At 60.0% G+C, this 13,808-nt stretch overlaps 1 protein-coding gene across 3 annotated transcripts; it reads left to right on the forward strand.

Moving 5' to 3' along the window:
• The first annotated feature begins 565 nt into the window (after positions 1-565).
• Positions 566-13,386, forward strand: ARPC1B (actin related protein 2/3 complex subunit 1B). Of its 3 annotated transcripts, none has more exons than XM_036410028.2 (10): positions 566-720; positions 5,994-6,070; positions 6,980-7,084; positions 7,478-7,700; positions 8,675-8,782; positions 9,775-9,981; positions 10,064-10,139; positions 11,206-11,411; positions 12,433-12,523; positions 12,846-13,386. In XM_036410028.2, exons 2-10 carry the CDS (start codon positions 6,007-6,009, stop codon positions 12,882-12,884), a joined length of 1,119 nt encoding a protein of 372 aa, XP_036265921.1. In that variant the 5' UTR covers positions 566-720; positions 5,994-6,006; the 3' UTR covers positions 12,885-13,386. The 3 variants fall into 3 exon arrangements, with proteins under 3 accessions (XP_036265921.1, XP_045427599.1, XP_045427600.1); XM_045571643.1 differs by having other exon boundaries at positions 633-653; XM_045571644.1 differs by lacking the exon at positions 566-720 and adding an exon at positions 2,937-2,957.
• The last annotated feature ends 422 nt before the right edge of the window (positions 13,387-13,808 follow it).

A 13,808-nucleotide genomic window follows, 5' to 3' on the forward strand; every position in this document is an offset into this window, starting at 1 on the left:
CCCTTCCCGTGGGGGGACAAGCGCAGTTGTGAGGGGACCCTATGGGGTGCATACCTGTTGCATCTCTGGCTTCCGTTCCTCCGCTCCCAGAGCGCTGGGCATGCCCAGAAATGAGGCTGCCATCGCCTCTGGCGTGGTCCTGCGGGCTCTGAGCCAGGCAGCCCGTGTCCCTGTCCTGGACCCTCACCTCCGGGGCCAAGTGAAGCCGCCTGGGTGGCCGGGGTCAGGGGCGGCGCGGGGGGCGCGGGGGCGCTGGGCCGCCGGAGGGGGAGCGCGGGGCGCAGGGGGCGCTCCCGCCCGGCCCGCTCCCCGCCTGGGCGCCGCCCGGTGCGCTGTGGCTGCCCAGGGGCACCAGCTGGTGCAGGAAGGGGCGGTCCCCGGAGCCGCGGGTGAACCCCGAGCCGCCGCGCTGGGGCGGGGGGTGCAGGCGGAGGTGCGCGCTGCGGGCCGGCCGCTCAGTCTGCGCCCCGCTCTGGGCTCTGTTGCTCCGCTGAGACCGCGGGGGTGGGTCGGGGGGACGGTCGGGGAGCACCTCGGGGCGCCCGGGATCCGCGCCGCCCCGAACCCCGAGGGGGGCGGGGTTTGCCCTGCGGCCGCCGCCCCCGCCCCGGCCCCGCGGAGCCCAGGCCCCGCCCGCCGCCGCCCACGAGGAAGTGGCTGCGGGTCCCGGAGCCGGTGCGGCGCGTCGACTGCCCAGAGTCCGCGGCCCGGAGCCCCGAGGTGAGGGGCGTGGGGTCGGGGTCGGGGTCGGGGGGGTGGGGGCCCCGAGGCGGGGTCGGGGGCCAAGGGGGGCGCCTGGAGATGAGGGGAGAAGGGGGGCCGAGGAAGAGGGGGGCGCGGGGAGGGGGCGCCTGGCGGGCAGGGGGGAGCCTGCCAGGAGATGGGGGCCCAGAGGTGCAGGGGCGCCGGGTGGGGAGGGGCTGGGGCGGGGTGAGGCGGCGGCCGGGCCCGGGGCGGGCAGCGAGGACTCCCGCCCGGCGTCCCCCAGGCGGCGGAGCCCCGGCCCGCGCTCCGCTCCGTCCCCCGGCCCCGCGCTCCCCTCCCGGCTGGGCCCCCAGCTCCGGGCGCCCCGTTATTCGGCCGGCGAGGGGCCCACGCCCCGCCACTTCCCTCCACCCTCGGCCTTCCGGGTTGCTCCAGCGGGAAATGAGCTGGCGTCCCCGCCCGTCCCCTCCTCCCCCCCGCCCGGGGCCCCTTCACCACCACCCCCACCACCCCGGGTCCCCGGCCAGGTCTGGGGGTCCCTCCCGGCGGAGCCCCGGGAGCCGGGGTCCAGGCGCCAGCGGATCTGCCCGGCGCCTCTGCCGGCGGCTGCGGGGGGACAGCCAGGCGCCCCGGAGGCAGGGCGGCCCCGGGAGGAGACGGGAGAGAAGGCAGGACTGGTGTGTTCCCCCCCCCCCATCCCCTCGGGGCTCCCCATTGCCTCTGAGGTCACCAGGACCCAGGAAGTGGGCCAGGTCTTCCTTCCCCGGCTGATGGCCGAGCGGGCCACCACCTCGCTGGGCCTCAACTTGCTCATCTGGAAAACGGGCGCCCTGCCTGGTAACCGTGTGCGGCGCTGGCTGATGTGCGGGGCACGCAGAGTGCATGGCCGGCCCCCAGGTGCCCGTGTCTGCCAGGAGAACCCAGTCTCTGAGGGTTGGGTCAGAGCTTGCTGTGCCTTTTCAGAGCGGTGTGACTGTTGAGCAAATCTTGGCTTTTGAGTCTCAGAGTGAAGGTTAAAAACAACACAAAACAAAAAAAACGTATTGGGCTTGGCTTAGAAGAGAGAATAGGATGTATGTCCAAATCCTGAGGAACCCTGGGCATTAGAGATGCCAAGTAAAGTTAGTTCATTACGTATGTGCTTGTAATAGTTACACAGAATATCGTGTTAATATCACATGTAGTCTCTCCATTTTTCTACCCTGTCCCCATTACAAAGAGGGTTAGTATGAACATGTTTGCTTTGAGGGGGGGTGGGGGGGGATAACTCAGTGGATATTTTCTTAGCAAAAAAAAAAAAAGAAGAAGAAGAAGAATTTATTATATGTTACCCAAGAGTGTTAATGATCTTAATTTCCTGTTCATGTTATTCTGTTCTGTTTGTTCCTACCCAGCTGCTGAGTTGAGCGTTATCACATCGCTCATCAGAAAGACTGAGTAAATTAGCAACAAATTAGAATTTCTCTGCAGCCCTGCCAGCATTCCATTTTATGTGTTTTTGTTTTGTTTGAGTTCCTTTAACGGGGGCTTTACGGGGCTTTGTGATGGTTTTCTTGTGTGTTTCTTGCTGCGGTTTGTCGGACTTCAGGAGGGAGTCGGGGAGAGGGCCTGGCTGGTGTGTCTGGGGTGGCAGGGCTGCTCCACACACAACAGGAAATGGAGTAATGGCCCAGGAGGCTGCGAAACGGCTCGCTGGCAGCCTCTGCAGCCTCTGCGCTGGGTGGGGACTTCCCTGAGCGCCTGTAAAGCAGAGATGCTTGCTGCAGGCACCTCCCGCCTGGATTAGCCGAAAATACAGCCAAATGTCTGGGCTCAGGAAAGGCTGGCAGAGCTTCTCTTCAAATAAGAAAAAACCTACAGTGGCTGCCTGTCCAGCCCCAGCCTTTTCTGGCTGGAGATGTGAGGACTGGCCCGGGGCACCCCGCCAGTGTGGACAGAGCCAGAACTGGAACCCAAGGCCCGGGCCCCTTCACCTGACTTGCTTTGCTTTAGAAGGAGCTATAGTCACCCTGTATCCTCAGAGGACCCTCTAGATGGCAGTTTCCAAGCTTTTCTGACCATTGACCCAATCAGGGGGAAAACTTTTTGAGTACACACTCTCCAGGAAACCAGTAAATGTGTACAAATTGCAGTCATATTCCACTGAGTACTATGGCCTGTCCCTTACGACCATTCCCTCCGACAGAAAAGGATAGGATTCATTCATTCACCCACACTCAGGAAATATTTATTCAGCATCTACTGTTGGGCAGGTATTCTGATTGGTTCTGGGGCTACATCCGTGAACAAATATCGGTCCCCGTGCGGCTTATGCCCCAGTGCCTGGTCTTTGGCACCCCCTGGGTGGAAACCCCCCCCCCCAGGGGGCATCCATATCCCCTCCTAGCCCCCATGTCACTCTCCTTGGCCCTCACCGCACCAGCCACGGCTGCTCCTGGGCCGTTCACACTGACAGTCTCCGCGTGCAGATGGGACCACAGAGAGATCCTGGCTCCGGGCTGGGGTAGAGCAGGGAGCCTCAGGATTTGGTCCGTGTTCCCCCAGCCTCACTCAGTTTCAGGGGTGATTGAGAGCAGAGGGGGGCAAGTCCCAATGCCATGCCCAGAGTCCCCTCCCCTCGCCGTGTCTGTAGCAGTCGAATGGCCCACAGGAGTGCTGGTCACCGAGCCCCGAGGACAAGTGGGCGGGTGTCCCGGAGGCCACAGCCTCCGCCTGCCTCTGTCTCCACAGAAATCATCCCTGAGACCACCTGCTTGACAGCATTTCCCTCAGCAGGAGATATGCTGGCAGGGGGTCCAGCTCCCTGCTTTTGTAGGGTACAGGTTTTCCTGGGCTGAAGTCAGCGTTTCAAGGCTGCTTCCTGGGGTCTACGGATGCCTAAGCATCCTGCATGAGCGTGTGTGGCCTGAGGCCACTGTGGCTGAGAAGTCCTTCCCCACTCTGGGCTCTCATTTCCTCTTTTGTGCCTGGGGGGTGGGAGTCATGGCTGGGGCTCTGGCTGGTTTCAGGTGCTTTGCAGAAGTTAGGAACAAGTTAAAGGAAGTGCCTCTTCCCCTTTCCCACCGGCTTCATCCGAACGCCCTGCCCTGCCCCTTTAAGGTGTTGGCTCGGTGGACTAGGAAGTGCTTCTGTCTGAATTCAGGCCACAGTGTGACCGCTGATGGCTGTAGTCTGACCCTCCCTCCCCTGCCTGTCCCCCGCGCACCTGGCCTCTTTGCCCGCTTGATGAACCTTGGGGTCCCAGGAAAAAATGGTCAGAACTCCCCACGTCCTCTCGGGTATGGGGCTTGCTAGTATGGGGGCCACGGTCCTCAGCTGACCCAGCCTCTCCGTCTTCACAGCCTGGAACTCCAGAACATCAGGCCAGACAGGCTTTTCACAGGTCCTTGGACGCTCTTACCAAGGCCTGGCAAGGGGCAGAAGTGCCGGGCCACGCAGTTGGAGCTGGGAAGTTGGGTTCTGCTGACCAACTCTGAGCCCGAGTCTGAGATGTGGGGACGCCCACCCTCACCCAGCATGCAGCTGTGGGGCTTCCCCCTTCCGGGCCTCCTGGGACAGGATGGTTGGCCTCAGCTGGACCAGGGGTCTGGAAGTGGGCTCTGGCCTTAGCCCTGCCCTCGCCCTGTGAGTGACCTTGGAACAGGGGGGCGGGCAGATTAGCACAGTTTAGCAGTCAGACAAGCCTGATGCTCCCATTCCTGAGTCATCTATAGTGTAGACAGTGAGGACACCCTTTCCCGGCAAAACTGGATGCCAGCGCTGGCCCAGTCCAGATGCACCGGAAGCTTGGGGAAAGTCCCCCGCAGGCATGCTGACCTGGGCTGACAGCTCCGCCACCACAGCCACTTCCGTGGCCTCGCCATACACAACGAGGCCTTATAAGGAGATAGGCCCGGGAGGCAGCTATTGTGGGAGCAATGTGCTAGTGTGTGTGCAAGGCTGAAAACACACGTGTGGGAGCAGTGTGCTAGTGTGTGTGTGCAAGGCTGAAAACACACGTGTGGGAGCAGTGTGCTAGTGTGTGTGTGCAAGGCCGAAAACACACGTGTGGGAGCAGTGTGCTAGTGTGTGTGTGCGCAAGGCCGAAAACACGTGTGGGAGCAGTGTGCTTGTGTGTGTGCAAGGCTGAACATGCATGAGCATGTGTGGCCTGAGCCTGGGCTGCTGAAGAAGTGATGCTCACTTAGGATTCTGCCTCACGGAACAGAGGTGGGCACTGAGTGGCTGCAGAGAATGGCACGCGGGTGTGCAATGTGGACAGGACTGGCCTTGAAGCACATCAGGCGTGTCCCCAGAAAGCAGCCTTCCCTGCAGAGGGAGTAGCATGTGTGACGGCCAGGAGTTCTGCCTGCTCCGGGCACAGAGATGGCTGAGGGCAGCAAGCTCAGCATGGGGGGGAGGGGGGTTTGCCCCTCCTCATGGCCAGGAGGGAGGGAGGGAGTGGCCTGAGAGGGCAGTCGTTGGGAGGAGCCAGCCAGCCCAGAGCAGAAATGAGCAGAGCTATGTGGGGAGGGGGGGAGGGTGAAGGAAGGCGGTGGGTGACCCTTCTCGGTGTGGGCCCCACCTCTCCTCAGGCCCGATGGGCTCGGCCAGCAGGTGGGAGGAGGCTTGAGAGGTGCAGGGGCTGAGCTGGGGGCGAGCTGGGGCCCCTGTGCAGGCGGGAGGTCCAGTAGCTGCTGCTGCTGCCAGGCCCGAGCCTGCAGAGCAGGGCCCAGTCCCCCCTTCTCCTGGCACCTAGCTGCCCCCTGGACCCTCCTTCATCTCACATGCATGCCATCCTGGGACCCCGAAGACCCCACCGCCCACGCCAGGCCCAGGGCACCCGTTCTCCCAGCCACAGGAGCAGCAAATGGGTTTTCTTCATGGAAATAGGATCTGTCTGTCTGTCCGCCTGGGCCCTTCCCCACAGGTGCCTACAGAAGCTCCCCCTCTTTACCACCCCGAAGAGAGGGGGGAGACCAGGCAGGGCTCTGGGTATGGGGGCACTGCTCTCCGTTTTTGAGATGGTTTCATTTCATCCTCACTCCATTCTTCTGGGGGAGCTCTATCTGTGAGAACACAGAGGCACAGATGGTGGGTGATGACCTGCCTGGCCCAGGGTCCCTGGAGCCTCAAAGACATCCCACGAGAGCCGTCATTTTACAAGGAAACTGAGGTCCCAGGGGTGAGGCAAGGCCTCAGGCCAGAGGCAGGAGGCAGGGTGGTCCCACCGGCCGCCTGTGAGGTCGGGTGGGGCCTGGTCTGGGGCGGGGGCAGGGCTGACTGGGTTCTCACCTTCCTGGGCACAGGAGCTGAGAAGCCATGGCCTACCACAGCTTCCTGATGGAGCCCATCAGCTGCCACGCCTGGAACAAGGACCGCTCACGTGAGTGCCCTCCGTCCCCGGAGCACACGCGGGCATCGGCGCGGCCGGCCCTGTGAGGGCCCGTCCCCCTCCTTCACGTCTGGTCCTGGTGTTTGGGGGGAAGGGATGAGCCGCTCTGGGACAAGCAGGGGCAGCCAGGTGAGTGTGCAGAGGGGCGGGGGCGAGGGCAGGCGGGCTGTAGGTGCTGGGGCAGGGGCTGGGATAAGGACTGAAGACGTAGCCTGCCGGGGCAGGTAGTGAGATGAGCGATGAAGAACACACCGGTTTGGCTCGGTGGATAGAGCGTCGGCCTGCGGACTGAGGGGTCCCGGGTTCGATTCCGGTTCAAGGGCATGTACCTTGGTTGCGGGCACATGCCCGGTGGGGGGCGTGCAGATGGAAGCTGATCGATGTTTCTCTCTCATCGATGTTTCTAGCTCTCTATCTCTCTCTGTAAAAAATCAATTTAAAAAAAAACCAAAAAACAGACAAACACGGGGTGAGGGAAAGCAGTGGAGGCAGAGGTGCTGAGTTAGAAAAGGTGGCCGGCCAGGGAAGGCCTTCCAAAGGAGGTGACATCTGTGCAGGACCTAAAGGAAGGGAGGAAGGGACAGGTGCAGAGGCCCCGAGGTGGGACAGCAGGGACCACGGCTGGAGTTGAGAGCAGAGGGCAGTCGCAGAGGACTGGGCAAAGCTCCCTGAGGCATGGGACTGTTGGGGCATGCCTGGGTGGTCCACGTGAGCGGGGCCGGTCCCTGGGGCGGTGTCATAAGGAGAGCCCAGCAGGGCCTGAGGGACTTCAGGGGGCCCCTCTGAGGCAGAGCCCCACAGGCAGAGTGCTGCCCAGGTGGTGGGGGACCCGGGAAGGGCACTGGGGAACCCGGGCATGCATGCGTCTTCTGACTCCCCTCCCCCTGCTCTCTCCTGCAGAGATTGCCATCTGCCCCAACAACCACGAAGTGCACATCTACGAGAAGAGTGGCGGCAAGTGGGCGAAGGTGCATGAGCTCAAGGAGCACAACGGGCAGGTGACAGGTGGGTCCCCTCCCGCAGGGGTGGGCATGGCTGACCAGGGCCGGCCGCGCGCCCCCTGTGTCGGCAGGACGGTTTGGGCTGTAACACAGCCCTGGTTCAAAGTGGTTGAGGTGATAAAGGGCTTATGCTGGTTCGTGTGACTGTAAAACTCCAGGGAAGGTCTGGTCCAGCAGCCCCCGCATGACCAACAACCCCTTTCTCTCCCGCCTGCTGGCCTGGCCTTCCAGCGCGTGCGGCGGTAGTTGTTGGAACTGTAGCACCCCCAGGAAGCTTCAGGAGCACCCCCTGGAGCCGCTTTCCTTCGGATTGTGTCCTCTGCGCCCCGCCTACATGGACCCTCGGAGTCACCCACTTCCGCTCAGTCCCTCCCCTCCCTCCCCTCCCCTCCCACAGGCATTGACTGGGCCCCGGAGAGCAACCGCATAGTGACCTGCGGCACCGACCGCAACGCGTACGTGTGGACGCTGAAGGGCCGCACGTGGAAGCCCACCCTGGTCATCCTGCGCATCAACAGGGCGGCCCGCTGCGTGCGCTGGGCCCCCCGCGAGAACAAGTTCGCTGTGGGCAGCGGCTCCCGGGTCATCTCCATCTGCTACTTCGAACAGGAAAACGACTGGTGGGTGTCTGGGCGGAGGGGAGGCACCCGGGGCTGCAGGCGAACAGGCGGTGGGATTAGTGTCCCAGAAAACACCGCGTGGGGTGTTGCTGTGTCTCTGTCTACACCACCCTGGGGAAGGGTGACCTCTCTGGACCTCCTAGGTGAGGTGAGGGGGGACTCTGCACACCACTGGGTGCTCCCACAGCCCTGTCTCGGCCACAAGGGGACAGACCACACCAGGCCACCTCTGTGGTCCTCGCGTTAAGCCCTGCAACGTGTATTGGCACTGATTTCCCCCACAGCCTCCTGGACTGGGCCTCTGCTTGTGCTTTACAGGTGAAGCAAAGTCAGGTTCTGAGGCAAAGTCACTTGGCCAAGGTTCCGGCCACATAATAATCTCCCCTGGATCCCTGAGGCCAGGGCCAGGCATGAGCTCAGGCTGGAGCCTAGGAGACCCAGTTCAAATCCTACTCTAGCCGAAACCGGTTTAGCTCAATGGATAGAGCGCCGGCTTGGGGACTGAAAGGCCTCGGGTTCGATTCCGGCCAAGGGCATGTACCTTGGTTGCGGGCACATCCCCAGTAGGGGGTGTGCAAGAGGCAGCTGATCGATGACTCTCTCTCATCGATGTTTCTAACTCTCTATCTCTCTCCCTTCCTCTCTGTACAAAATCAATAAAAAAAATATTAAAAAAAAAAAAATCCTACTCTAGCCGAATCCCACCGTAGCCCATGAGTAGCTTCGCTGAGCCTGCCCACGGTTGTCTTGAGTGTAAAAGGTGACAGGATATAAGGTCCCCACACATTGCTGGCCTGAACCTGGCCCTGAAAGGCCCCTCGGCTCACAGTGCCCAGATGGCTCTCTCCGGGGCTGCACTGTCTGCAGGGCACAGTGCCGGGGGAGCCTGGAGCTCCTGGGCACGGAGGCCCCTGACACGGAGGTAAGTGGCTCTGCTTCTCTCTCCTCCCTCCTTGTCTGACTGCCGTGTCCAGGTGGGTGTGCAAGCACATCAAGAAGCCCATTCGCTCCACCGTCCTCAGCCTGGACTGGCACCCCAACAACGTGCTCCTGGCCGCGGGCTCCTGCGACTTCAAGTGCCGGTGAGGGGGGGACCCTGACGTCCATGGGACAGGAGTTTGAGGGGAGCCCCATACCCTGCCTTCCAGACCAGCTGTGGACCAGCTCTGCTGCCGGGAGGGTGACCTGGGCTCTGTGAGGTTTTGCTCTTTCAAGGATCATCATTGGCTCCCGTCTCCAGCCTGGGGAGAGTCTGGCCTCTTCCTACCTCTTAATGTCAACAAGGTTTCTTCCCTAGCCCTTCCTCTCCTGCTTCCTTAGAACCTGCCGCCCCTTCAGTTTCCTGGCTTCTGTCTGAAGGAAGCCGAGAGGTGTGCTTTTTCACACGAAGGCGTAAATGACCGATAAGCTGCCTCATCATCTTCAGACCTGGAATGTAGAGTCCCCAGTAGCCGCAGACGGTTCTTTCCTTCTGGGTTTAGCAGCCCGAAGTCTCCCAAGCCTCCAGCTCCCAGCTCCAGGCAGGGCCTGGGTCTCTGACTCTCCAGTGGGAAACAAGGCTCCAGCAGGCTCCGAGGTCCCCTTGGAGGGCCTGGGCATGGGGAGGGGGGTGTGCTGAGAGGCTCTGTTGGTGGGTTGGGAGCTGTTTTGTTAGCACCCTAACCTGTCGGGTGACCCCTTGCTGGTTCAGGGGTTTAGAGGGGGATTAACATGTGCAAGACAAGGGGCAGGAACAATTCCTGGCGCAGAGTGGGAGGGAGAAGGGGCATCGTGGGCTGGCTGTGGAGTTGTGGCCAGCATGAGGAGGACCAGGCGCCTCCTGGTGGTGTGTCACCAGTGGATGGTCCTGGGAGTTCACAGGACGCTGAGCTGGGAGACCTGCCGGCCCTTCTCCATTGCACAGAGATGGCCCTGAGGCCCAGACTCGACCACCTGTGCAGATGCGGGCCATGAAAAGCTGGCTCTGGTGTCGTGAGCTCCTAGCCAATTGCTCTGACCGTACCAGGCTGGTGTGAGAAAGGGAGTCTCTTTAGACACCCAGTCACCTTTTTTCTCATTTTCCCTCTGTGGGCAGGATATTCTCGGCCTATATAAAGGAAGTGGAGGAGCGACCAGCACCCACCCCGTGGGGCTCCAAGATGCCCTTCGGGGAGCTGATGTTTGAGTCCGGCAGCAGCTGCGGCTGGGTGCACGGCGTCTGCTTCTCAGCCAGTGGCAGCCGCGTGGCCTGGGTCAGCCACGACAGCACCGTGTGCCTGGCTGACGCTGACAAGAAGATGGCGTGAGTGCCGGTCACCCAAGGGGGGGACAGCAGAGGCACGGAGCAGGACGGGGCTGGAGGCTGACCTCTCTCTCTCACTCAGGGTCACAACCCTGGCCTCTGAAACGCTGCCACTGCTGGCCGTGACCTTCATCACAGAAAACAGCCTGGTGGCTGCGGTAAGGAGGGAGGGACGCGGTAGCCAATTAGGATACGTCTCCCCGTAGCGAGCCCAGAGGTGCCCAGTTATATCCGCCCGTTCCCTCCTTCCCTTCCTCCCTCCCTCCCTGCTTCCTCCCTCCCTTCCTTTCATCCATCCATCCTTTCGTCCGTATGTCTGTATTGACTAGGGTGCTGTGAGGGGGCTCTGCTCAGTGCATTTGGAGGCTTTGTCACCAAAATGCTCCTCCAACGGCCATGGAGGGAGGAGGGAGGAGCGGAGATCCTGGATGGGTCTTTACGTCTCCGCCTATTTTATTGGCAAGTAGAAATGTCAGGGTCAGCCGAAACCGGTTTGGCTCAGTGGATAGGGCGTCAGCATGCAGACTGAAGGGTCCCAGGTTCTATTCCCGTCAAGGGCATGTACATGGGTTGTGGGCACATCCCCAGTGGAGGGTGTGCAGGAGGCAGCTAATCGATGTCTCTCTCTCTCTCTCTCTCTCTCTCTCTCTCTCTCTCTCTCTCTCTCTCTCATCGATGTTTCTGGCTCTCTATCCCTCTCCCTTCCTCTCTGTAAAAAAAAAATCAATAAAATATATATATATTTTTAAAAAGAAATGACAGGGTCACACCTCACTCAGTGGGGTGTGTGGGGTGCGGTTCTACCATGTGTCCAGAGGGCACTACTGTTCTCCCCTCCTTCTGCCCGCCTTGGTCAAGTCCCTTTTCACCCTCAGCAAACATAGTGAGGGTCCTCGAGGGGGGTCAAGCCCCCTTGGCCTGTTAGGACAGAAGGTCCCTGGGCTCTCAGAGGAGTCCCAGACAAGCTTTCTCATCTAGACACTGGTTTTACTGGGGTAGGGGCCACCCCTATTTGCTCGGGCTTGTCTGGCAGTGTCCGCAAGCTTGCATCAGCTTCCCGGGAGCTGCTCCATCCAAGTCCATCCAGCCTGTGCGGCCGCCAGACTCATGGACCACTTTTCCCCTTGCTGGCACGCCCTGCCTCCAGCCTGCTTCCCCAGGTGGAAAATGGGGGCGCTGCGCCTGCCCTGGGCCTGGGCTCAAATAGCACCGCCCCCACCGCAGGGCCACGACTGCTTCCCCGTGCTTTTCACCTACGACGGCGCCGCGGGGACGCTGAGCTTCGGGGGGCGGCTGGACGTGCCCAAACAGAACTCGCAGCGCGGCCTGACCGCCCGCGAGCGCTTCCAGAACCTGGACAAGAAGGCGAGCTCCGAGGGCGGCGCGGCCGGCGGGACGGGCCTGGACTCGCTGCACAAGAACAGCGTCAGGTGAGGGCGGCCCGGCGGGGAGGCGGCCCGGAGCGGGTGGTCCTGGGAGCATGGATCTGGACTCCAGCAGCTTGGAGGCGTGACCCCGGGTTTGGGGAGCCAGGTAGATCTCTCTGGTGGGGCGGGCAGGCAGCCTCTGGGCGTTTGCAGGACGCGGTTGTGAGGACCATCATCGGAGGGGTGGGGCCTGCTTCTCGGCTGGCCAGGCAGCAACCAGCTCTGGGCGGGGCCACGGCTGAAGCTGGTCCAGTGCTAGGAACTGGTGAACTGGTGGCAGAACCAAAGGTCCCGCAGCAGCCTCTGAGGAACGAGGGTGTGATGGGAAGGCCCCCCAAAACTTCCAAATCCGGCAGCCACGGGTGTGCGCCCTGTGGCAAATAAAGAACTTTGGCAACTTTCTGACCGAGCTGGCTGCTGGGTACAGTGATGTCTTTTTTTTTTTTTTTTAATTGATTTTTTACAGAGAGAAAGAGGGATAGAGAGTTAGAAACATCAATGAGAGAGAATCATCAATCAGCTGCCTCTTGCCCAGCCCCTACTGGGGATGTGCCCGCAACTAAGGCACATGCCCTTGACCGGAATCGAACCTGGGACCCTTCGGTCCACATGCCGACGCTCTATCCACCGAGCCAAACCGGTTTCAGCCCAGTGGTGTCTTCTGACTGAACACCTTTGCCCCACTTTCAGTGCTCTTCAGAACTAGTTCCTCGCCCTCCCAGCCCCATCTTTTCATTCTGCCACCCTGTTGTCCCTACACATCCCCCAGCCACGTCCTCCCTGCCCTGCCCAGGCCTTTATCGCGTGCCAGTCGCCTGGGCTGCGCTTTGTGCCCTGCACACTACTGCTGTTCCTACACCTGTGAGCCCCGTTCTGTGATCCTGCACAGCCTGCCCCCCAGGCTGTCCCTGCGAGCAAACCCCAGGATTCTCACTGAAGTCAGTGCCCCCAAGAGCTCCTGGAGGTCAGGTTGGACTTAATTCAGCACAGGCTGGGATCCATAAGACCCTTATCATCTTTGCAGCCAGATCTCGGTGCTCAGCGGGGGTAAGGCCAAGTGCTCCCAGTTCTGCACTACTGGCATGGATGGTGGCATGAGCATCTGGGATGTGAAGGTGAGTCTTACCCAATCCCGGCTTCCCACCGCACTCCCAGGGGCCCTTCATCCCATTTTGCCTGGGCAGCCTCCCTGGATGCCCTGTCTTCCAAGTGGGAGAAAGGCACTTGGAGTGCTATAAGCGGGGAGGGGGGCGTGAGCGGCAGCCCCTTGACACTTGGGCCTCCGCATGCCGAGGCACCTCCCTTTCAGGACTGGGACTGAAACCAGGTCTGTTGGGCCCCAAAGACCCGAGTTTTCTGTCCTCTGCCTGGGGCTGGGGTGGGTAGAATGTCTACAGGACAGCTAAGAACTGGCCTGTTCTGCTCATCTCCTTCCAGAGCTTGGAATCAGCCTTGAAGGACCTCAAGATCAAGTGACCTGTGAGGAGAACGTTGGCCTCATCCCAGCTGCTGCGGGAGGGGGCAGGGAAGCTAAGGCTCGCTTTGCTGAGTATTCCTACAGTACCCATAGGGGAAAGGGAGGGGAGGGGCTTGGAAGCTTTTCTACCTATTTGAAGGAACATGTGCCTTTTTCTTAAACAAACTTTCATTTATTGTAAAAAATGTCCCCAAAGCACTCTGCTGGTCATGAACTGCTTTAAAACGTGGAGGTAATAAAAATACAATTGTAGAAATGCTCGCCTGTGTTTGGAAGAGGTTCGTTTTTGCAGACATAGGTACCTTAAACCCAAGAGCCTTCCCCCACACGGTTCCTTCCCCACTGAGTCCAGCCTAGGGGGAAGGTATCTTCCCAAAATTCAGCAGTCAGATTCCTAGACAAGGGATTGCTTATTCCAGGCTGATTCTGGGGTTTAATGTAAATTTAATTACTGTTTGATGTTTTGCAGTTGGTTTCTGGTAAATGCTCATTATTTTTTAAGATTCTCTCCTCGCCCCATTTTTATTTTATTCAGAGGGTTATGTTTGTTTTTTTAATGAAACTATACTTTATAGTTATGGGGTTTTAAAAATCTAGGTCAGTAGTAGGCAAACGGCGGCTTGCAAGCCACATTCGGCTCTTTGGCTCCTTGAGGGTTTTTTTTTTGTTTCTTTTTTTTAAAATATATTTTATTGATTTTTTACAGAGGAAGGGAGAGAGCTAGAAACATCAGATGAGAGAGAGACCAATGTACATGCCCTTGACTGGAATCGAACCTGGGATCTTTCAGTCTGCAGACCGACGCTCTATCCACTGAGCCACACCGGTTTCGGCGGCCGCTTGAGTTTTTAGCCAAGGTCAGAGTACCCTAATTAATAACAATGCACTTACCTATATAGTCTAAGTTTTGGCTCTCAAAAGAA

Source organism: Pipistrellus kuhlii, unplaced genomic scaffold (genome assembly GCF_014108245.1).
Source record: "Pipistrellus kuhlii isolate mPipKuh1 unplaced genomic scaffold, mPipKuh1.p scaffold_m20_p_4, whole genome shotgun sequence".
Classification (NCBI taxonomy): domain Eukaryota; kingdom Metazoa; phylum Chordata; class Mammalia; order Chiroptera; family Vespertilionidae; genus Pipistrellus; species Pipistrellus kuhlii.